Below are 25,782 nucleotides of genomic sequence, written 5' to 3'. Positions count from 1 at the left end.
AATGTGAAGTGGGGCAAGGAAAGCATGTTCAACAAATTGTGCTGTCAAAACTGGAGAGCTATATGCAAAAAAATGGACTCAGATCTCCACCTATCACCATGTACAAAAGTCAGATCAAAATGGAATAAAGACCTCAACATCAGACCAGAATCCCTAAGTTACATTGAAGACAAGGTCGGCAAAACTCTCCACGACATTGTAGCCAACGGTATCTGCAAAGCTGACACACCACTGGCCAAGCAAGTGAAAACAGAGATAAATAAATGGGACTACCTTAAACTAAGAAGATTCTGCACCTCAAAAAATACAGTGACCAAAGCACAAAGGCAGCCTACAGAGTGGGAAAGAATATTTACCCAATACCCATGTGATTAGGGGTTGATATCAAGGATATACAAGGCACTGGTTGAACTCCACAAGAAGAAAAGTGCCAACCCGAACAAAAAATGGGGTGACGAACTGAACAGAAACTTCCCGAAAGAAGAAATCCGAATGGCTGAGAGGCACATGAAAAAATGCTCGACATCACTAATCATCAGGGAGATGCAGATCAAAAAAAAATGTGACATATCATTTCACACCACAGAGACTGGCCCACATCCAAAAAAAACAAAAGTAACCAGTGTTGGCATGGATGTGGGGAGAAAGGGACTCTTATTCACTGCTGGTGGGAATGTCTACTGGTTTAGACCTTTTGGAAGACAATATGGATGATTCTCAAAAAATTAGAAACTGAGCTTCCATTGACCCAGCAATACCACTCCTAGGAATATATCCCGGAAAGGCAAAAAGATATAGTAGAAATGATATTTGCATTTCTATGTTCATTGCAGCACTATTTACAATAGCCACAATCTGGCAAAAACCAGAGTGCCCAAAAACAGATGACTGGTTAAAGAAACTTTGGTACATCTACACAATGGAATACTATGCAGCTGTTAAAAAAGATGAAGTCATGAAATTTGCATATAAGTGGATCAACATGGAAAGTACCATGTTGAGTGAAATGAGTCGGAAAGAACAGACATAGAAAGATTGCACTCATATGTGGAATATAAAGTAGCAGAGAGCCGTCCTGATCATAGTGGCTCGAGGGCACCAAATGCAAGTGGTGAGACAGAGCCACCTGGAGAGCCCATGAGCACACACCCTTCAGCGAACAAAGTTTTTTACAGTTCAGTAAATATATAAATAAAAATTTATTATATTTAATGTACAAATAAAATAATGCTTAATGATGAGTGAGGAAGGAAGGAAGGAAGGAAGGAAGGAAGGAAGGAAGGAAGGAAGGAAGGAAGGAAGGAAGGAAGGAAGGAAGGAAGGAAAAAAAGGAAAGAAAGGAGAGGAAGGAAAGAAGGAAGAAGAAAGGAAGCAAGCAAGCAAGCAAAAAAAAAAAAAAAGCAAGCAAGAAGGCCCATATCCACAACTTAAAAATAAAATAGGAAGCACAGCTGCTGAAATGTCACAGAGAGTATAGCCTATAAGGATCTTGCATTGCACACAGCGGACTCAGAGTTCTATCACTGGCATCCGATATGCTATATCGCCAGCTAGGGATTACTCCTGGCTCTGTGCTCAGGGACCACTTCTGACAGGTCTTGGTGGACCACATTGGCCACTAGCATTTGAACCCATATTATCCACATGTAAATTAAGCACCCTACCCACTTTCTGATGTCTCTAGTCTTTGCCTCCTGTCTTTATAAATTGTTCTGGATACAAATGTTTCAGTTATTTATGTGAAGAAAATGGATATCTGAAAGAAAATTTATGAAAACCCTTATACAATACCTCTGACCATTTAATGCATATTTCTTATTTTAAAAGAAAAAGATTTTAATGTTGGAAACATGGCAGTATGCATGTAAACTAAAGAAAATGAAACATAAGAAATTATTAAAAAAAAAGGGTCCAAGATATTCTCTGCACTGAACAAGCTACTCTGGTGCTGAGATCCTGAGAACCACTAGGGTCACTCTGGCAGTGCCCTGGGGCATCCCAGGTTGCCCAAGATGCTGTGGGACCATGTGATCCAAGGGATGAAAGGGGGTTGAGGCATACTTTATTACCAGTCTCAGGAAAAACAAATTTTGAAATGTTCTGCAATGATAAAAGTCTAATATTTTCTCTTTCAAAATATATAATTCAATTTTTAAATGTCGAACGAAAATTTTTTGCTAAAGAGTCAAAGTCAATTCTTTTGAGTCATCCTTCAATACAATATTTTAAAATGCTAAACCTGGGGATACTGTGGAATGAAGTTGACACTGGTAGTGGGTTGGGCATTGGCATTGGAACATTTATATCTGAAACTCAAATATAAATAACTTTGTAAATCACAAGTGCTTCAGTAATAAAAATGTTTTATGTAGAACTTACCACTTAATTTGAATGATTTAGAAACATACCATTCTTGCTGTTAATTCTAGTTTTTTAGTTTATTTGTTTGTTCTCGTTCATTCCTTTTGTATTTGTTTTTTTGGTTTTTGGTCAACAAGTGATTCTTAGAGCTTACTTCTGGCTCTGTGCTCAGGGATCATTCCTGCCAGTGACCCCAGTCCCAAAATGGGACCAAGCTGGCACAGGCAAGGCAAGAACCTGAGCCTCTTTCCTGTCTCTCTTGCTTTGATAATTTATATTTTAAGGAAAATGATATTGAGGATGAACTATTGACAAGAAATAAAGATAGAAACTGTACTTGTCCAATTGGGGCACTAGAGGGACCTCCAGGTTGCAGTTTTTTCTCTTGATCTAATATTTAACAAAATTTTACATCTAACATAGAGAAGTGCTTTCCATTTTTATAATGAGATATTGAGATGCATATATGTATAGTTTTATATGTAATACTTGAATTAAAACAATAAATAAATTCCTCTGTTTTTTCTGCTAAGCTAATGGTCATCTGCTAGTATCTTTTGAGCTATCTGAGTGCTCATCTGAACCATTCCTGGTTTGCTTCTCAGCATTGCAGTCATTGTCATTAGACTTTATGTTTCTCCTTTTCTTGCTTATAGTTTTAATACACAAATATGAATCTCTAAAAAAAAGCATACGAATAATTTACAATATTGCATTCAGTGTAAAAGCATGGTATAGGGAAAATGTACATGCTACAATGAGCATTTCTTAAAATCCCCATACACAGAAACTCATAAACTTAGTGAATTTTTTGCCAAGTATTGGCTAGAGTACCATAGTCTTCAAAAGAAAAATTGATGCTTTGTTTATTTTCTCGCCTTAAACTTTATAAAAAAGAAATTGATATTGCCTTTAAGGTTCTACTTAAATAAATTGATATTGCCTTTAAGGTTCTACTTATCATGGCATTATAACAAGGCAGATACATATCATGGTTGAAAGAAATGTGTCCCACATCTTTTATGGATGCTGTATTTCAAACACAATGACTATCACAAACTCTTGGGATCAGACGGGTATGCCACTGAAATGTATCCATTCATAAAAGTACCATTTCTTAAAAAATTTAATTGATTTTGTTTTTCAGTGACCAAGTCAGCTGATATTATAATGTTTTAGTATAAGTCTTTGTTACTAATAGCTACAAATAGTTTACTGTTATAGAATTTGACGTTATTGTAAAAAAAATGTACAGAAATGGTAATAATAAAATGACAGGCAGATCTCATACAACAATGAAAGTTATTAAGAATTTGGTTATTCCCTTGTCATGTGCATTTAAGTCTTGCTTTTATATACTTATGTTTCTATGCTAATTCAAATATTTTTAAAGTATTAATAGTTATATATACCTCTATTATTCATCCCAATATTAAAAGTTTCATATGTATTTTAGATTTTTGTTTCAAATATGAATGAATGTCTATAATCTATAACTGCTTATATATTGATTTATGTGTGCAGATTTGCATGCTGATGATTGAAATATTAAAGGACTTATTCCTTGACACTTATAATAAATCTTTGTAATATCTGTAAAATATTCCACTAGTAGGTTACTTATAATTTATACAGGCTAAGTCCTTACTAAACATTTTACTATAGTAGACAATGCAGTGGTAAACAATATCTACATTTATCTTTGTGTAGTGACACATGCATTTCTACAGAATAAATTTCTAAAAACAGAATTTTAGAGGCTGGAGAGATAGCAAAGCATTAAGGTACATTCCTTATACATAACCAACCCTGGCTACCTGTCAATATTTGCAGTCTCCAGGGCATCATTAGGAGTGACCCCTGAGTACTGGTGAGTTTGCTCTTCCAAATTGTCACTCCTCACTTTTATGAACAAGTTAAAAACTGGCCTAATTCTCCCCTGCTTTTTTAAGATCTGATTTTTATCTTTAATTTTAACACAAAAGACATTATTCATTATTAGATAGTAATAATGAAGATTGAAGGTAAGTAATTTTATTTTAGTAATGATTTTATTGTTCCATGTAGTTTCAGGATGCTTTGCATTCAAGTGGCATTGATAACAACCACATTTGTTCAATGAGATGAAACCATGGATCTGTGTTAGAAGCGTACAGATGAGCTCCAAGACATATGCTAAATTTCCCGGGAATATATCGAGCATTGCTGGAAGTACATTTCCTTCAATAGACTATGTTAGTGGTAGTACAGTGAGATCTCTGGCATGTACAACTCTCCTGGTTCAGCTCCTATTTCCCAGGAAGGCTCTGAAGCTCAGGTCAAGCGAATTTCACTTCTGGGAGAAAACAGACAGGTGGAAAGTCACTAAACTGATACCCTCAGCCTCCAAACCTGGTGCTTTCCAGCAAGGAACCCCCAACTGTGCTCTCATTTGCTACACTGAAATCTTTAATTTTTGGACTTCAGGAAGTTTCATACTTACTACACCTTTCCCTCAATCATTTATTTGCTAAATCCTTTGCAAAAGAAAAGTCAGTGCTCAAATGGACGCTTCAGGCAGCTACTGGTCAAGTTCTGAGATGTAAGAAGTAGGAAGGTCCCTGGCTGTCACTTTTGTGTTGCACCTTTAAAACAAATGTTACCACAACCCAGGGCAAGAGCAAGACTATGAATAGCACTTCCTTACATCAGTTTACTTCTGCCTTTTTAGAGTACTTTCACATATACTCTTTCATTTGTTTTTCAAAATAGTGATGAAGACAGAGCTGTGGGCAGGTTCCACTTTACAGATGAGGAGGCTGAGGTCTGAGGAGATGATGTAAGACCCCAGTTGGTCAGGTTAGGTTGATAATTACCTGAAGACCTAAGAGAATGACTTCTGAATCTTCAAGACAAATTTGTTCTCTCAGTTCCTGTTGACATATGCTCTTTGAGTCTGACAAGTATGTTTTTCCCAGAACTCCAGCTCCTTGATAGTGCAAAGCCTGTGGGTCTTCTCTATATTCCCTTCCAAATTCTAAAAATGAAATTCTCAAAAAAAAGAGGAAAATCTCTATTGCCTAGACAGACACAATTGGCAATGAAACTCTAATTCCTGAACAATCTCGGGGATACCACATCCTACTACAGTCAGAGAACCACAGTTTAATAGCCAAAGTCAGCATAAAATGATACTGGTCTTAGATGTATTTTTATTTGAACAATTAAAGAAAACAAATCAAAGTTCACAAGACCGTCACTGAATTTTGCCTTAGCTTCACCACCCCAAATCCAAAACTCTCTGCAACAGGTCTCCCCCAGTCTCCATGAAAGGCCCTTGTTCTGAGTATCTCCCTTCCACTCTGCATACTTTTCAGACTGCCTCCCTTTCCAGCACCCCTACAGCGATTCTGCACTACTTGCATGTTAGCACTTCACCTAAGAAACAGGACATTGTTCCCAGGCCCCTACATGGAGATTGAACTACTGTTCCCTGATCATGAACAGGTTGTGGCTCAGAGCATCTTTCTTGTGTGTCTAAAACCACATGCTGCTTAAGGCAGCCCTGGAATTAAATGACAGTCCTCTGCAGCTTTCTTCCTAGACCTCTCCCTCGTGTACGTCTCTATGTTTCATCAATGGAATATGCCCCACTTTATGCCATGTCTCAACTCCATGACATGAAACCTGTCAGCAATCCGACTAGCTTGATATCAACCTAAAGGTGTTCCTGAAAGAATAGCTCTCAACAATTCAGAGCATTGACGAACTTGCACTGCCATCCTGATGAATGCCACCTGGCCAAACCACTCAATACTGACACTACTTTCATTTAATTCATGGAAACACCTCCAAAGTGCAGCCTTTTGGGCAGGGGTCAGTCTGACTTAACCAGTTGTTTTGGTCCTGGAAAAATTACTTAAATTTTTTCTCTTCCTGGAGCTGGAACAATAGTACAGTGGGTAGGGCATTTGCCTTGCACACGGCCAACCCAGGTTCAATTCCCAGCATCTTATATGGTCCTCTGAGCACCAGCAGGGGTGATTCCTGAGTACAGAGCCAGGAGTAACCCCTGTGCATTGCCAGATGTGACCCAAAAAACAAAACAAAACAAAAATTCTCTCATTCTCTGCTTCTGCATATACAAAAAAAAGTGTGTTCTATGACCTAAGGGTACTGAATCATGTTAAAATTTCTAAAGGAGTCTAATACTCAGTATTATACCTGTCTGTAATACAAAAAGAAAAACTGTATGAAAACAAAATTCTGTTTCATAGGTACACTTACATATTACCTACACAAGCATGTCTTTTCTGTTTTTTTTATAGCTTTAAATTATATACCACCTGTGCTCCCCCTTTTGAACTGATTTACTGAACTTCCCTATTTCTAAAGTTATTTAATCTCTTTTTGTCAATAAAACAGTTAGTTATAAAGTAAATCAATAATTTATTCAATTTACCATTAATGAATATGGTTAGAAAAGTTCAGGGCTGTAGTGATAGTACAGTCGGCAAAGTGCTTGCCTCACACATGGCTGGTGTGGTGGCATCCCATATGGCCCCTGAGCCCCGCAGAATCAGAAGTAAGCCTTGGGCTCTGCAGCTGTGCCCAGCTCTCTGAACAGCAGGACCCTAAAGTGTTCTCTAGAGACTGTTATTTTTTTGATAGATCAACACATATCACCTAAAATTGAAAAAACATCCCTTCATGATATTCCTGCTAACGAGGTTAACAATTTATTCACATCTTGAATGAAGAGGGACTTTTCATTTTTAATTATTTGGCAGTTTGCTCTGCAACAAGAGTCATTTTTCAAGCATAAAGACCTTATCTATAATTATCATGGTTTGGTATTAGCCATGATGTAGCATAATATAACGTCATTATTACAATGCAGTGTATTTAACATAAATAACTTGTATGGCGCTAATGGCTATATGATGTTTATGTCCAGATTCTTTCCTAATTGACAAATTATTTGCTTCCATCTTTAATTTCCTAATTGCTCGAATGGCAGGTTAGGACTTTAGAGGCATTTTTTTTTCTGCAGGTGTTTTAAGGGCAGTGGAAAAAACCTCTCACAGAGAGAAAGGGGATTTCCTTTCTAACATGCATGGAAGCTTTAATAAATGTTTGGTGGAGAGACATACACATGAGTAATTTTACTTCATTTTCTGTTACCTCTCAGACTAACAGCTTTACTGCTCAGAGAAAATTTCCAGAAATCTTACAGGCCATTCCAAAGTGTGGCAGAGCTAGTCTATTCACCTAAATCCTGCAAAGAAAACTGAAAAAAATAAAACTAAAATGAAGATTTCCTGAGTTTTATTAAATTAGAATTACCTGGAAATCTTTTGAAAACTGCAGCTCTTAGATAAGTCCTCCATCAGTTAAATCAAAATGTCTATGGCTGGTACACAGGCATTTGTCACAGTTAAGATACTCCACACCATGAGTTTTCAGTATCTAGCAATATTTGGAATCTACTGTCTTCACACTTTTATAGAGGTCTTAACTTTGTGTAGTGGCCTTTTCCCTTTCCATCTGCTAGGATACTATTTGTAAATTTCTTATTTCTCTAAAATCTTGTCTTTCAGCTACAATGAGTTGAACACCTACTAAATGCTAGAGATTTGCTAGCCTGCTTTCACATTCATTGATGACCCTTAATGCTAAGTGCCCATAAGACACTGCTGTTTTCCCTTTGCTTCAGTCTCTGACTAAAATCTCATTGTGGGATGCAGAGAGATAAGAGGGTGAGGTTCGTGTCTTGCATGGAACCACCTGACCATGGTCACAAATGGTCCCTGAATACAGAGGCAATAATAAGCCCTGAGCACAGCCAGGTGTGACCTTAACCAAAATCAACTCACATCAAAAACAAACAAACAAACAAACAAATATTTATGTATAAATATTTATACATAAATATTTATTTATATTTATAAATATTTATATCTATACATAAAATTTTATTTATAAATATTTATGTATAAATATTTATTTATATATAAACTGTGGCTTGAGGGGTCCTAAAGTGGGTTTTCCCTAAAATTTAGCTGCTTAATATTTCTACTCTCTTAATATCCATTACTTTTTTGTTCTGTTGTTGCCCATGATATAGACTTTGTTAGCAGTTTTGAGTTTATCTCCTTTAAGTTCATAAATCACTATCTATAGAGCTAAAATAATATACCTAGAATTCATCTATGAAGTTATTATCATATTTATTCCTTGCTGATGCATTATTTTCCTCAAATTTTCTGATACCTGCACCCAAAGAACAAGACATCAATTAGTTGCAGCATTAATCATTATACGTTTCCACTGTTTTTAAGCAGGTCCTCTCTCATGTCATTGAATTGGTATTATTATTATCCCTATAGATAACTGAAGCTGACATATATATATATATTTATCAGTTGACTGGCTCGGTTGAGCTAAGGAGTAGAAAAAATGAGGTCAGATGAGCCCTGCCCATACTCATAACTGTATTCTGCCTTTTTCTCTGGAATCTTGAACAGCTTCTCTTCTTATGCACCATATTTTGAGAGTGACTCATGCTGAAGAAGGGTTGGTTTGACTCTAGATGTATGTGTAGCACAAGAATATAATATGCGACAAGATCCACAGAGAAACCCTATCTTTGTTTTCCATTGAAGTGTGCTTGTTGTCACTGAGTCTTACATTTCACCTGACATCAAATAAGAATAAGGGACCAAGTCAAAGGAATGCCATGCTACCAAGGAAAGGGCCTAGAGCTGGGAAGGGCAAACTGCACTGCAGTGCAAGCCGCACACTTCCCTGCTGTAGCAATCATGGTGTTTTTCTCTCTCCCTTCGAAGCAGGACAGCAAACTGAATTCTAAAAAGATGATGTGAGCTTCATGATTTGCTTATACCATGTTCTTTCTTCCTACTTTAAATAGTTTGTGGTTTTTTTTTGTCATAGTTAAGATATATCTTAACCATACCCAGCACTGAACTCACACATAACCATGGAGTTAAAATTCTTTTCCACAGGAAAAATATGTCCTTCATATGCTGTAAAAATGGTAAAAATGGTGTTTATCCTTCACAGTCCTATGAATTACATATTGAAATGTTTCTTTTAAGTGTCTTTTTGTCTTTTAAGAGGTTTTAGCATTAATGCTGAAGATTTCTCTGAATTTTTGAGCTTTCCTTACTCCCACTCCTCTCTCACTGGCAAGTAATGGAAGCAGGAAAGTAACAGAATTTAACTAAACAAATCAGAGCTTGTTTAATTTTTTGCAATATTAGGAAGTTATGTGAAATCAGTTATACAATAAGTATTAGTGATGACAAAAAATGTATCATTTAAGAAGCCCTATTGTGAACCTGAAAAGAGAGCAGAATGTTACAGAGATGTCTCCCCACCCCATGCCAGGCTGATTTCACCAGGGCATCGTGAAGGGGGGGGGGGCAGAAGAGTCCCTCCTCCTGCTCCAAACGAACGCTGGCAGCCGCAAACCTCCAGAACCAATCGCCAGCTGCAAATTTCCAGAACCCTTTGCCACTACGCTCACGGCCGACCTTCACGGACTTGAATTTTCACACACTTTCCTATAAGGGAATCTTTTTGGATCATTTTTAGTCAATTATTCATAACAAGCAATACAAAATCAATTATTTACCATCTGCCCTTAGGGCAGGCTTAAGTAGTGGTGGAAAAACTCGAAATAAAGGTGGTGGGAAGGTGTAATGGTGGTGGGATTGTGTTCAAATATTGAATGTAATCAATTACTATGAACAACTCTTTGGGGGGAAAAGGGGGGAAAAAAGAAGCACTATTGCATGTCTCCTAATCTTTAGCTTTGTGTTGAACCAGCTCACTATGAAGAACTACTTTCTAAAACAGGAGAGATAGTACAATGGGTATAGTGTTTGCCTTGCATGTGACCAACCAAATAGGATTCCTGGCACTACACATGGTCCCTCAATCACTCCCAAAAGTGATCTTGAAACACAATGCTCTGTGTACTGCTGGTGTAGTCAGCAACGTCGTCCAACAACTATTTTCTAATAAATGTTTTTCTACCTTCATTGATAAACTGAACTTAGCAATCAATCATGTTCATGAATATTTTTAAATTTGTAAAGAATTTGGCAGATGATTTGAAATATATTCCTTCAAGCCCAGTGTAGAACTATTATTCACTTGTCGCATCTGTGGGTCACCTCCAGTTCCCTTTTCTGTTACTAGGTCAATCCCTAGACCTCATATTAGAGTGCATACTTCTTTATATTTTTGTATTGGTAACCACCATTATTTCACAAATACTTATTTTCAATACTTCTCTCCCCCCTAACTATTTACTTTAGAACTGCAAATATTCCAGGATACACTGGTAATGTTCATTTCACAGCCACCCACCCAGCAAATTCTAATATTCCACCAACAACTCCATCACCAGATTCAGAAGTATACCGGTAAGTATCAATTCTTTACTCGCTATACTCACCTACTATGGTGGTAGTGGGCTCCTAATTATGATAATTTTATTAAGAAACAATAAAATAATACAAAAAATTTACATTGGTTTTTAAAAGTCAGGTCCAAATATTCCAGGAAGACAAAAGGGTTTATTTTCTGATAAATATATGGATATATTTAAAGCACACTGGGTATTATCTTTCATGTTGACACAAAGTCTTTTCACACATATTATTCTTGTGCATTATCATCAGAATATGCATGCTGCTTATATGAATTAAACATATTTACAACAGTATGTTTTATTCATATAAGCAGTTGTATTTACTTCTATAAGTAACTACCTATTTCTAATGAGAAAAACTAAATTTTATTGAAATTCATATGTAATTTAAAGGACTATTTTACAAATTGAAAGCAGGAGACATTAGAGAAAATGTTATTGAAGACTATTATTTGAATCTGCTAGTGAGAAGCAGAATATTACTGCTCATTATAACTCAAATTTGAAAGCATTTAATGGAAGTCCTGGTCTTGAAAATAGGATGACACAGTTTTAAAAATGCGTATGCAGTTTTAGCCAGGTCTAGATGCTGGACCAGTACAAATAAATTCACTGCCCTGGCAGATAGGTGTGTGGTGGTAGTGGATCAGTTCTTTCGAATATACTTACTTTGTTCTAAATAATTTTTGTGGCATAAAATCCATCAGTTTATCAAAAAGTTATTGAGTTAACTTTACCAAAGTTACCAAAGTTAACGTTACCAAAAAGTTAATGACCAAATTCACTCTTAATCATTCTTTGTTCAAAATGCTGAGAACCCAAGTTGAATAGAAATATTAGGAACTTACATCCTCTGTGAAAAATAGAAAATAAGTAAGCACACAAGTAAATTTACAATTGATTTTTTGGAGTGATATGAACTGTGAAGAGGAATTGCAAGGTGATGTAACAGATTGTGCCAAAACAGGAGTATGGCAGTAAGTGAGAACTTTTCTGATCAAGTGACTTTTAGTTAGAGTTTGAACTCATGGATTTCTTCAGTGTTCTAAAACACTATGAATTCTTCGGGTCTTGTTTGTAGTTCATTTAGATGTTGGTTCTCGCAATCACTCATGTTTGTTTATTGATATTGATTCTTTCATTTGAACCGTAATTATATTTTGTGCTTTATTAACTAAGAAGAGTTAGACCCAATTTACAAATAGCTTGTCATCTAGCCATGAACAAGAACTAAACAACTACTAGAATAGTATTGCAAGTGTACTTGTACTACATCTAGATCACTATAAAAATCATAGTTTTTAGAAATTGTGACATAATCAAAATGAAGTATAGGAAAAATAGATCCTCAATGTTATTTTTTATGTGGGCTATTATTTCTTTTTACTTATCAAATTTATAATAAAGTTCTGTAAAATCACATTATACCAGGACTTGCTGTTGTCACATCATATACATTGGCTAGATGTTCTCTAAATACAAAAGCACTTTCAAATGCTTTGAATGTATTAATTTCACCAACCTCTTATCCCTAACTCTAACCCTCACAAATAGATTATTATTATCCCATATTAAACATAAGAACACTTAGGCATACTCAACATGTCAGAAGATTTGCATGAGAGCGCTAAAATGCTCTTCACAGAGGAATTGGTTCATGCAAGATTTCTGGCTAAATGGGATTTTGTTTCACATGTGTTTGAGTGTCAGCTGCATGAGACCCTGTGTTTTGTTGCTCTGGACTGAGTGAAACAAATGTCACCTTATAATATGATCCTGTAATCTTAGAAGGGAAGGCCACCAACTTTAGGGTTTAGGAAGCTATGTGGACAAATAGTTCAAAGTCATTTCACAAGTCTGATGCCTAAGACTCAGTTCCAAGGACAATGAATGAAAGGAAGGGTAATAGACTATTTTGTCAGAGAGCTTTGATTATTTATTTGGGGTTGATGATTGCAAGTCATGTGATGAGAATGATTTTAAAATGAATTTACTGAGTTTATACACTATTATTTTATCCATATATTTTGGGAGGAAAATCAATTTTACCTAAAGAGATATTTTCAAATGTTACAAATCTACTTCTGAACCATAGAAATGTAGAAATTTAGACAACACATTTTATTTTATGTAAATATCCTAAAGAAATTGTATTAAAATTAGATGCATTTTATTTATTTATTTATTTTTATTGAATCACTGTGAGGTACAGAATTATAAAGCTGTTCATGCTTGGGTTTCAGCCATATACTGTTCCAACACCCATCCCTCCACCGGTGTACATTTCCCACCACCAATAACTTCACTTTCCCTCCCACACTCTGCCCAAAACCTGTCTCTACATCAGGCACTTTCCTTTTCTCTATCTTACTCCCTTTTTCTCTTCCTCCTCTCTTCTTCCCTCCCTCTTTCTCCCTCTCTCTCTCCTTCCCTCTATTACTCTCTTCCTCACTCTCCCACTCTTCCTTCCTGTGTCTCTCCTTTCCTCTCTAACTCTCTCTTTCTCTCTCATTCTTCCTCCTTCTCTCTCTCTCCTTCCCTCTTTCACTCTCTCCCTTCCTCTTTCCTGCACCCACTTTTGGGCATTATGGTTGCAATATGGATACTGAGAGGTTATCATATTTGTTCTTTTATTTACTTTCAGCATGCAATTCTTATCCAGAGTGATCATTTGCAGATATTTTTGTCATAGTGGTCCCTTCTCTATCCCAACTGCCCTCTCTCCCAGCACTTGAGGCAGGCTTTCAACCATGGATCAATTCTCCTGGTCCTTGTTTCTACTGTCTTTGAGTATTAGTCTCATATTTACACTGTTCTAGCACTGTCATCTCGTTGTTCATCGATTTGCTCGAGCAGGCACCAGTAACGTCTTCATTGCAAGACTTGTTGTTACTGTTTTTGGCATATTGAATATGCCACGGGTAGTTTGCCAGACTGCTGTGCGGGCGGATTGCTCTCAGTAGCTTGCTGGGCTCTCGATGAAAGACGGAGGAATCAAATCCAGGTCAGCTGCATGCAAGGCTACCCGCTGTGCCTGTGCTCCAGTCCTATATTATGTTATTTTATATCCCACAAATGAATGCAGGTATTGTGTATCTGTCCCTCTCCTTCTAATTAATTTGACTCAACATGATAATCTCCAGGTACGTCCATTTATAAGCCAATTTTATAACTTTATCTATTCTATCAGCTGCATAGTATTCTGTTGTGTAGATGTACCATAGTTTCTTTAATCGGTTGTCTGTTCTCAGGCACTGGGTTGTTTCCAGATTCTGACTATTGTGAATCGTGCTGCAATGAAAGTAGAAGTGGCATTTCTGCTGTGGTTTTGGGCCCCTTAGTATATTCCCAGAAGTGGTATTCCTGGGTTATATAAAAGCACAATTTCTAGCTTTTTGGGGAGTGCTCATATTGTTTTACAGAAAGTCTGAATCAGTGAGCATTTCCACCAACAATGAAGAGTCCCTTTCTCCCCACATACACGCTAGCGCTGGTTGCTCTTGTTCTTTTTGATTTGTGCCAGTCTATGTGGTATAAAATGATATCTCATTGTTGTCTTGATTTGCATTGCCCTGGTGATTAGCATATAGACCACTTTTACATGTGTCTTCTGGCCATTTTTATTTCTTCTATGAGGAAATTTCTGTTCATTTTTTTCTACATTTCTGATATGCTTGGATTTATTTATTGTAAAGTTTGACAGTGATTTATATATCTGGGATATTAACAATTTATTAGATGGTTATTATATAAATAATTTTCCCAAAATATGAGCTGTCTTTGTATCTTGGTCGCCATTTCGTTTTGAGGTACAGAAATTTCTTAGTTGAATGTAGTCCCATTTTGTTCATATTTGCTTCCACTTGCTTTGTCAGTGGTGTTTCATCCTTGAAGATTCCTTTAGCTTCAATATCTTGGAGGGTTCTGCCCACATTTTTCTCCATGTATGTTAAGGATTCAGGTCTGTTATTGAGGTCTTTAATCCATTTTCATCTGACATTTATACTTGGAATTAGAAAGTAGTCTGTGTTCTTTGTTTTTTTTTTTTTTTTGCATGTAGCAGTCCAGTTTTTCAAGCACCATGTGTTGAAGAGGCTTTCCTTGCTCCCCTTCACATTTCTTCCTTCTTTATCAAAGATTTGGTGATCATATATCTGAGGGTCAGTGTGGGATCTTCAATTCTATTCCACTGATCTTATTTCAATACCATGCTCTTTTGATTACTACAACTTTGTAATAGAGTTTGAAGATGGAAAAGGTTTTGCCTCCCATCTTTATCCCAAGGATTGCTTTATCTATTCATGGAGGCTTACAACTCCATATAAATTTCAGGAGTATTTGATTTATTTCTTTGAAAAGTGTCATTATATCCTTTTAGGGAATGCCTTGAATCTGTATAGTTCTTTGGGGAGTATTGCAATTTTGACAACGTTAATCCTCCCAATCTATGACCGGGGCAGGTGTTTCCATTTCTTCATCCCCTCTTTTATTTCTTGAAATAGTGTTTTGTAGTTCTCTTTGTATAGGTTCTTCACTTCTTTAGTTAAGCTGGTTCTGAGTTACTTGATTTTCTAAGGCACAATTGTGAACAGGATTATTTTTTATATCTTGTCCTTCTATTTAATATTTAAATATAGGAAAGCCATGAACTTTTGGGTGTTGATTTTGTAAACTGCTACTCTACTAGACAAATCTGTTGCTACCAGGCAACTTTTTTTTAAGATTCTTTGGAATTTTCTAAGTATAGTATCATGTCATCAGTAACCAGTGAGAGCTTGATTTCTTCCTTTCCTATATAGGTGCCCTTGATATCATTCTCTTTCCTAACTGCTATGGTAAGTATTTCCAGTACTATACTGAATAGGAGTGGTGATAGTGGGCAACCTTATATTGTACCTCATCTTAGAAACAAAGTCTTTAGTTTTTCCATAAGAATAATGCTTGTTGTGGGCTTTTGATGATGGTTTGACTATATTTAGTAAAGTTCCTTCAATTCCCATTTTGTTGACAGTTTTTATCATGAATGGGTGCTATATCTTGTCAATGCCTTCTGTGCATCTAGTAATATGATAAACAGTTTTTATATTTTCTTTTATTGATATGGCATATTATGTTGATTGGTGAGTGATAAACCATCCTTGCATCTCAGGAATGAATCCTACTTAGCCATGGTATATGATCCTTTTGATGAGTTGTAAGATTCGATTTGCTAGTATTTTGTTGAGGATCTCTGCATCTGTGTCCATCAGGAATATCACCCTGTAATTTTCTCTTTTTGTGTTGTCTCTGTCTGCTTTAAGTATTAGAGTGATATTTTTCTCATAGAAACTGTTTGGAAGTGCATCTGTTTATTCAGTTTCCTGGAAAACCTTGAAAAACATGGCTGCAGGTCCTCTTTAAAGGTTTGAAAGGATTCACTGGTGAATCCATCTGTGCCTGGGCCTTTGTTTTGGGGAAGACTTTTAATTACCATTTGAATTTTCTCGATGGTGTTAGTTTTGTTCAGGTATTCCAAATCTTCTTGGTTTAACATTTAGGTCATAGGAATTTAGGAATTTATCCATTTCTTCAAGGTTATCTTGTTTTTATGGCATAAAACTTCTCAAGATAATCTATGGATTTCTGTAGTTTCTGTTGTGATGTCCCCCTTTGCATTGCTGATTCAGTTTATTAGGGTTCTCTCTCTCTTTCTGTATTTGATCTTGTTTATTTTCTTAAAAAAAAAAACAGTTCTTGCTTTCATTGATATCTTGGATTTTTGGGGGGGGGATTCCAGCTCCATGATTTCAGCTTTAAATTTTATTATTTTCTTCCTCTTGCCTGCTTTGGGTTCCTTTTGTTTGTCATTTTCCAAGATGTTAAGCTGTGCATTTTAAGTTTCTTAAATGGGGCCCTTCCTTCCTTCCTGATAAATGTTTGCAGAACTACAAATTTTCCTCTGAACACAACTTTTTCCATGTCCCATAAAATCTGGTAGCTCATGTCCTCATTATCATTTGTCTCCAGGAATCCTTTGATTTCTTCTTTGATTTACTCTCTAACCCACTCATTGTCTAGTAGCATGATATTTAATTTCTAGGTGTTTGATTTGATTCTCCATTTATCTGTGTAATTCATTTCTATTTTCAGTGCATCATGGTCTGAAAAACAGATTGATACAATTTCTATACTCTTAATTTTATGGAGGTAATTTAGTGGCCCAATATGTTCCATGTGTGCTGAGGAAGAATGTGAATCCAGCTTTGGGGGGATGAAAAGTCATATATACATATATATATATGACTTTTCATCCCCCCAAATATGTATATATATGTATATGTATACATATACATATATACATGTGTATATATATGTATAAACCCCCTCTCTTCAATTTTTTTCCTCAAATACTTTCTTTGCTGAGCTTTATTCTGGTTGACCTAATGAGAGGTGAAAAATTGGTTCTGAAATTTCCAACTATTATTGTACTGCTATCAGTCTTTCATTAAGTCTGTTAGCAATTTTTTAAATGTGTCCTGCTGGTTCCTCATTAGATGCACATACATTTAAGAGTGTGAGTTCTTCCTGATGTACAGATCATTTGATCATTAAGAAATGAACTTAACTGTATCTTATAACCTTGTTCAGCTTGAAGTCTATGTGATTCGATACTAGTATTGCGATGCCAGCTTTTCTGAGGCCTGGAGAACTGTTTTCCAGCCGTTGACTTTGAGCCTGTGCTTGCTTTGATTGTTCAGATGTGTTTCTTGCAGACAACAGAATGTCAGATTAAATTTTCTATTTCATACTGCCATTCTGTGCCTCTTGATTGGTGCTTTTAGTCCATTGACATTGAGAGAGATTATTGTCATGGGGATTTGTGCCATCTTTATGTCGGAGTTTGGTGTACTTGTGAGGTTGTCTTGTCTTAAAGTATTCCATTTAGTTCTTCTTGTAACAAGGATTTTAAGCCTATGAATTTCCTGAGTTGTTATTTATCTCTGAAGTTGTGTATTGTTCCTTCAGATCTGAATGGGAGTCTGGCTGACTAAAGTATTCTTGCTGAAGCAATCATATCATTATTGGTTTCTCACTATATTTCATCACTGTCTTTGGATCCATAGGGTTTCCTCTGATAAGTCTGCTCTGACGTCTTTTTAAACATTTTTATTGAATATGAGAGACCCTTACAAAGCTGTTCATGATCAGATTTCAGTCATAAATATTCCAGCACCCATCCCTGCACCAATATATATTTCCCAGCTCAGTGTCCCCAGGTTCCCTCCCATCACCCCCCACCCTCCCACTCCCTGCCTGCCTCTATGGCAGGAACTTTTCTTCTCTCTATATTTCTCTCTCTCTCCTTTTGAGCATTGTGGTTTGCAATATTGATATTGAAAGGTTATCAAGAATATCCCTTTACCTACTTTTAAAGGATGATCCTTTATAAGCAATTTTCTTCTTTGATCTATATGCTTTCAGTATTCTATCTCCATTTTTTTTGTCATTCTGTTTATGATTTGTCTTGGGGTATTTTTATCTGGATTTCTCTTAACTGGTACCCTTCGGGCCTCTTGGATTTGGGTGCATGCACTCTTCAGTTCTGGGAACTTCTCAGCATGATGTCTTTGATAGTTGCTTCCTTATCAGGGTTTTCTTCCTGCCCCTCTGGTACCCAATGATTTTTAAGTTGTTCCTCTTGACTTCATCTTGATGTTCTCTTGTCGTCTGTTGGTTTATTTTGAGGCTCTTTTCCATCTTCTGTTTAGTCTGGAAATTCTGATTTCTCATCTTGTAGCTGACTGATTTTGTCCTCAGAATATGTTTCTTTGATGCTGAGGCCTTCCAGTCATTTTTTCATTTCACCCACAAGGTTTTTCAGGACTGTTGTTTCTATTGGGTTTTTCCCCCGTCATTTCTGCTCTCATATCATTTTGTATTTTATTGGTAGTTTGTTCCATCATTTCTTTGAGCTCCATATGCATCCTTAACAGTTCCACTCTAAATTCCTTAGCAGAGATGTTATATTTTTTTACATTATTACTCATTGGGTCACCTAGGCTAGCTTCTTCACTCACTAAGCCTGGTGGTTTTCTGCATTGTTTTACCATTGTGACCTTTGCAATTTAGAGTTGTTTCCTGTGTGTTTTTGTGTGGTTAGGAGCCTAAGTAAGAATGTCTTTCTATGTGTAGGTTGAGTCACAGAGTGGTGAAGAAATGCACCGCTGGCCAAGGAGCAAAGGTCCAGGGTTGATTTGGGGGAGTACCATTACAGAAGAATATGTCCCCAGGGTCCAGAAGCCTGTCCTGTGCTGCTACACTGCTGGGCTGCAAGTCCCTGCTTCTCAGCTCAGTTCCTTCTCACTCTTCTAGATGCATTTTATATCTGTCTTTTATATATGCATCTAGAATGACACACCATGTCTGAAGGGTGACTGATTAAGAAGGAACACAATTACTTTCTCAATGCAAGTGAGACCATTTCAAATCTCTTATTATTTTCATTCTCAATCCTTCTTCTCACCTTGAGTTCAGTACCCTGTATGGTCTTTTGAGCATTTCCCAGAGTAATTCCTGAGCTTAGAGTCAGAAGACCCCTGAACAGAGTTGGGTGTGGCCCACCCACAAACAAAAACAATTTAGAAGAAAAGAGACACATGTACCCTCCTGTAATATCCTGTTCCAATGTTCTTGGAAATATCCTTCTACCAGAACACAACTTTCAGAAAAGCTAGAATTCTCACTGCTACCGTCATTTCCCACAACAAAACAAACCATTACTGCATGATAATCACAACATAAAAACAAGGCCACTTTAGGCTTGGTTTGGATGTTCCCTCTAACTTTTGCCACAGAGAAGCATCACATTCTTTGTGCATCATTTAAATAACAGAAAATTCATAGCAAAGTTGCTTTAGTTGGTTGCAGTCAAAAGAATAGGCATGGCCTGTATGCCACATGGAATAGTCACATCTGGGCTGGGAAGCATCATTCTCTGTAAATTTAACCCAGGTTCTCACAGCAATTTTCTTTTCATTCTCACAACAAATTCAGCAGGTCATTATTTCACTGGATACACAAGCAAACTCAGACACATGAGGCTAAGAACATCACTTGAAAGTGGCCTGCTTAGCCCCATGCATAGGGTGAAATTGCTCTGAGTTCTGAGAGCAGTCTGTTCCAGCCCACCATTCTTCAATTCTTCCCCTCAAGGTTCTCAATGTACAGCTCAAGCATTCCCATTTCTTTATCTAGCCCCGCCTCTTCCTTTTACTTGTACTACCTTGTTTTCACAAGTACATGCCTAATTTATTTCTGACAAAAACTCTGGGTATATATCCTTTCTTGGACCACTAAGTCGAATCATTCTTCTTTGTTCTTCCCTCACTCCTAGACCTAACCCATGGATATTTTTTTGTGTTAATTTCTGGATTATTTTATTTCCTTTTTATAGGTGCATCTCCATTCAGTTATATTTTCTGTATTCAAGATATGGAGTATATGTTTAAGTCAATGGAACTAATTTAAATATTGTGCACATAATACAATGAATAGAACTAAAGCAAAATAAATAAAATAAATTGAATAGTACACACATGAATTAATATTTCCAGTTTCTGTGTCTATATTGTCCCCATCCTGCACATGTAGATCATTAGTTGGGGAATAGATGAGATCTTGTTTCTATGTTTATCAATGTTTCTTTTTGCTCTCCTCTGTTATAGCTTCTTACAGAAAGAAATCAAAGTTGACCTCTTCCGTCGCCGGGCACCACTGTCTAAAATGGTCACGACTATAAAACCATACAACTCCTTCAATAAGAAGCAGAAAGAAACTTTAGAATGCTGAAAAAGTACAAATAAACCGAAGGTTCAGGGAAGATTTATGGACAATGAAATGGGGAAATAAAAGAATTGAACAATTTTCAAGCATATATATAAAAGGTTGATGCTCTCTTTCATTGGCAGTACGGTGGACTGGATACATGGCCTTATCACTCTAGAATATATCCTATCCATGACATTGGTCCCAATTTTCTGAAAACCAACTGTACCAGAGAGTTTATTTTAGAAGATCCTGTTTCTGGAGTTGAAATGTTGGGTCTATCTAGAGGTGTCATAACTACTGGTCATATGGTTTTAGGGATTATATGTATAGATTTCATGTTACATAGCCAAATGACCTAGTTGAGTTGAACTACCTCTAGATTAGTAGGGTGCTTGAAACAGTACCTGTTATTACTGTAACTGCTCCTGTCATTTAACATCTTCCTCTTTGACTCAAGGCTTTGGGGTCTCTGAGATTTCTTTCTCTATTAGGGAGAGACCATACTACAAAAGAGAAAGACTTACAAGTCTGGTGAAGCATCATAAAAGTACTGAACGTGTCAAAGAGAGAAAAAAGCAAATGTTTCACTTCACTCACAATGTGATAAAATCTATTCCTTTTCTGTGGGTCACAGATTAAAAGAAACATGTAGAAGTAGAACAAGTAGAATATACAGTTTAACAATATTATGTTTAATTCAGTCAGTCACATGTTGAAAAGCTTAATTTCCTGTAATGTTGTAAGTGTTAAATTATCTGGGAGCACTGTCACATGAGTCTGGATATCGGCCCAATATCTTTTTTCACAGACATTGCCAAATGAGACTATTAAAACAATTCTGCAGACATAATTTAAAGGTCTTATAACACTCCAGTTTGACCATAGTTTCTTTCCTTAAAATACAACCTCAAACTTTCTAACATTACTTTACATTCATTTTGTCCTGTAACTTTTAAAAATTCCATTTCAGAACCAGCCTCACTTTAACAGAGTTCCTTTCTTTTTCCCAATGATACGTCCATATTATCTTCCTGCTTAAAATATAAATTTATCCTCCCCATAAGCACACCTTACATATTTTATTTCCTCATCTTTCTGAGCTTAGTACAACCTGATCTCTCTAGAAATTTGGAACAAAGTTGCTAGCATGACAAAATTGTACTCTGCAGTACTCATTATTGAAGTTTTGTTGCAGATCTCTCTGAATGAACTCATTGTGTCAGTCCTATAGATAGTCAAAAGGCTTTAGAATTCTCACAATTAAAGATCTTATAACACATACTACACTTGGCAAAAAGTTTGCTCCATATTATGAATTTACCAGAACATACCAAAAAGTTTCATCCATAGAATTCCAATGTCTAGGAAAACAGATTTAAAAGAGCTTAAAACACAAAAATTGCCAGCAGTGAAGAATCCTGGCTTGTGGGCACCACACACTGGAAAATGCTCCTAACTCCAAACTGAGCCGATAATACCGGGTGCCCCAGATGAAGCAGGTGCAGTCTCCCCACCTTCTCCAGATGGAATCCCGGCGACCATGAGCTTCTACAAACATGGCTCCAGTATGTGGGGACCAGGACTATTTCTCCAAACTTATGGCTTACATGGCCGTGCAACCTTTCTTGATATACAAAAAAATGCTCAGGAACAGCTCCTCTGCCCCTGAATGGCCATGATTCCAGAGGCACACAAACAAATCTCAGAACATAATGGCTTCCGGCAGAAATGCTCCTGGACTGTGAACTCAGCTACCATCCCGTGTCGCCCCGGGAGGGGAAGGGTTTTTGTCCCTCAGCCTTTTCCCCTTTGTGGCAGCATGGTGAACACTACCTTTCAGAGCCAACTGGACAGAGAGATAGGAACTTGCGGTGATGGGGCATGTGGGAAATCTTGTGATCTGGCCCTGCTGCCCACCAAGACGAGACCCCAAGTGGCCGCTCATGAATAGCTTCTCTGCTCTTGAACAGCCATGATCCCAGAGGCACACAAACCAATCTCGGAATGCAGTGGCTGTTGGCAGAAATACCTCTAGACTTAATTACTAAAATACCAGAATTCCAAAACTGCGTGGCCGCTGATACAGCCATGTGACATCATATGCTCTTCATTATCAGCAATAGAAAACAAATGATCTAATGATGCCTTTTTAGCAGATCGGATTGTTGGGGGAAAATTCCATGTAATAATAGTGGGTTTTCTGTCGAAAATTGAATGTAATCAAAGTAAAGAGAGAGTAAAGTGAAAATCATCTGCCACACAGGCAGGGTCGAGGGGTGGGATGGGGGGATAAACTGGGGTTCTTGATAGTAGTGTTAGGGCACGGATTGGGATCTCCTATAATGACAAAGAGACTCCAGAGACTGAAAATAGCAAGCAGGGTTCATTGTAAGACTGGCTAGCCAGGGTCCAGCCGCCTATGCGGCCATGCAGGTCTGGGAAATTGGGCAAAAGACCCCGAGCTTCTCCAAAGGAGATCTTATATAGGCCTTCCCGACCGTTACAGCAGAGCCCGCGCGTTCCCTAGCCAATAAGTTCATAATTCTAGATGCCTCTCCCTCCAATCCCATTAGTCCCGTCTGCTTGTCCAGCTTATAGATTTATAGGTCACAATTGCATAAGCGCCTGCATGGGTCCAAGGGCTGAGCCCGGGCCCTGGAGGCTATCTGTTTAGATTACGCCCTTATATGGTTGTAGCTCAGGAGCCTGCACATTCCTCTTGGAGCAAGCAGATAGCAGAGGCCTGAGTGGAAAATATACGGTTTTCATTGTCTTTGGCCCCACCCAGGGCAGTCCTGCCCTAACAGTAGAACATGTGCACTGGTGAAGGGATAGGTATTTGATAATTGTATAACTGAGTTGTATGACTGGGACTTAAACCTGAAAGCTTTATAACTGTTCTCATGGTGATTCAATAAAAAAGAAAACATAAATTATCACGAAACAGCAAGGATTTCACACTTGTGGATAAAGTTTGCTTGAAGTCAATATTAGGTTTGGTATCTGGTGACAAAGTTAACATGAAATAAAGTTATCTAAATAATGGCATGCATGTCCATGTGCTGGCCAGACTAATTAAAAATATAGTCTGAAAAGCTGACTACGATTATTTCAACATTTTCCACCCTATTCTTCCTTCTTAGAAACCACTAAAGTCAAAGTGGCTCTTTGTAGCAGAGGCTACATTTTAAAATGCCCCCTTTTTTAAATTATTTCTTTTAACTGAGTCACAGTGAGATACACAGTCACAAAGCTGTTCATGATCAGATTGCAGTCATACAATGATCCAACACCCATCCTTCCAAAGTGTTTTACCCCCTTCAGTCTGCTATCAGTAGCTGACAAACAGACAATAAGTACTCTGGATTCCTCCTGGAGGAGAGGGGTGGGAAGCAGAGCTTTAGTGCAGTTCCTTAGAGATATTTGAGCTTCTAAAACTGCCAGGGCCTTTCCTAAACACCCTAAAAGGGGAATATTTAGGAATTGAAGCCTAAGTTTTCTATATTTCTAAGCAGCAACAACCTATAGAGAGGAAAAGCTAAAACGGGCAATATTGACATTCTTTTTAATTTTTTAAGGCCTTCTGGCTTATATTTCCAGTGTAACTTTCCATTATCTGCCATAGGTAAGTAGCCTTTATTACCTTAAAGTTTTGCAGGAGGGAGTGCCACCCCAGGTCCTGGTAAAAGTCCCTAAAAGTTGTAGAAGAGGGCACCACCCCGTGCCCTGGCAAGGAAACCTTAAAAGCTGCAGGAGAGGACACCACCCTGTAGTACCCTTCAAGTGTCCCTAAAATTTGTCAGAGACTCAATTGGATTGGCTGTCTCTATATCCATCAATGGCCTGGTGCTGCACCCCAAGCATCCCTGGGGTCTGACCTAACTTCAGACACGACCACAGCTGCATGCCTAACCTAACCTACAATGCAGGGCTTTAGAAAACCTTGCATCTGGATTGGCAAGAAAAATTCTTGCTAACTTACTGCATCTTTTCTCACTAGTTCTTTCTGCCAGACTGTAGTTTGCTTAAACCTGAGACTGCTGGCTAGCCTTATTAACATCTCAATTACCATCTGGAACTCTCTTGAGACTCCATAATTGGATTGACAGCAGGGATAGGGGAAGAGTTCCAGCCTGGGGGTTAATCTTACAGCATAGTCCCACAGAATCTTAAAGTTTTTAAATACTAGTGGGTTTTTCTTGTGTCCTTCCCACTGTGGTTAGTGGCACAAAAGACACACAATAGTCTGTGTTTCCTCACAGAGACCACACATTCACACAAAGGTTAAACGGGACAGTCCTACCACTAGAGATTTTTCCCAGAGAGCATGCCTCCACAGATTTTCCTCCTTCCTCTTGAAGTTATTTATTGCATCATCATTCCTTCATGGTCGCCACTCAGTGATGCTGGTGGGTCCCCTGGTAACTTATGTGACATGGGGAAGAGCAATATCACAGCCTCAACAGCTACCTGGGAAGGCTGGGGGGGGGGGGGGAAATCTAACACTGTGAGTCTTTCTCCTTACAGGAAATGAAAGTCAGTCCTAGACCTTCCCCAGGTCTTTTGGGTCCTTAGCCTTTCCCTCACAGTAAAGAATTTCAGGAGGAGAGGAGAAATGAAGCAAACCAACTTTTATTTGGAAGCTTGGAAGCTTCGAGGAGGGGTGGTGATGGGGGGTTGAGAGGAGAGAGGGAGGTTGAGGGGGATAGAGGGGGTAGAGGGGGAGAGTGTTGGAGAGAGAGGGAGAGAGAGAGATAGAATATATAACACCTCAAGGGCAAATGTGGGCTTCCCAAAATGGAGACGGAGCCCCTGTACATGTCACATCATTAGATTTGAAAGTATAAAAGTAATCATCTCATATAATATCATCATCATCATCACATCATCATCATCATCATCCCATTGATCGTCGATTTTCTCAAGAGGTCTCAGTAACGTCTCCATTCGTCCTAGCCCTGAGATTTTAGAAGCCTCTCTTTACTCGTCCTTCCCAACAGTGTCGCATTGGAAGCTCTTTCAGGGTCAGGGGAATGAGACCCATCATTGTTACTGGCTTTGGCATATGAATATGCCACGGGGAGCTTGCCAGGGTCTCCCATGCAGGCAGGAAACTCTCGGTAGCTTGCCAGGTTCTCCGAAAGGGAGAACTATAAAATATATATGTAATGAAA

The 25,782-nt window shown here is 37.7% G+C and overlaps 1 protein-coding gene across 1 annotated transcript in view; it reads left to right on the top strand.

Annotated features, from left to right (window-relative positions):
- SPATA48 (spermatogenesis associated 48) overlaps positions 1–20,629 on the top strand; it is a 106,031-nt gene extending 85,402 nt beyond the window's left edge. The window contains exons 8-9 of the mRNA XM_055124809.1: positions 10,686–10,793; positions 20,506–20,629. Coding sequence (XP_054980784.1) covers positions 10,686–10,793; positions 20,506–20,629 — 232 coding nt within the window. The remainder of the gene's footprint in view (positions 1–10,685; positions 10,794–20,505) is intronic.
- The last annotated feature ends 5,153 nt before the right edge of the window (positions 20,630–25,782 follow it).

This window comes from Sorex araneus, chromosome 2, assembly GCF_027595985.1.
Source record: "Sorex araneus isolate mSorAra2 chromosome 2, mSorAra2.pri, whole genome shotgun sequence".
In the NCBI taxonomy this organism is placed as follows: Eukaryota; Metazoa; Chordata; class Mammalia; order Eulipotyphla; family Soricidae; genus Sorex; species Sorex araneus.
The sequence above is the reverse complement of the archived record's forward strand: the minus strand, read 5'-3'. Positions and strand labels throughout refer to the sequence as shown.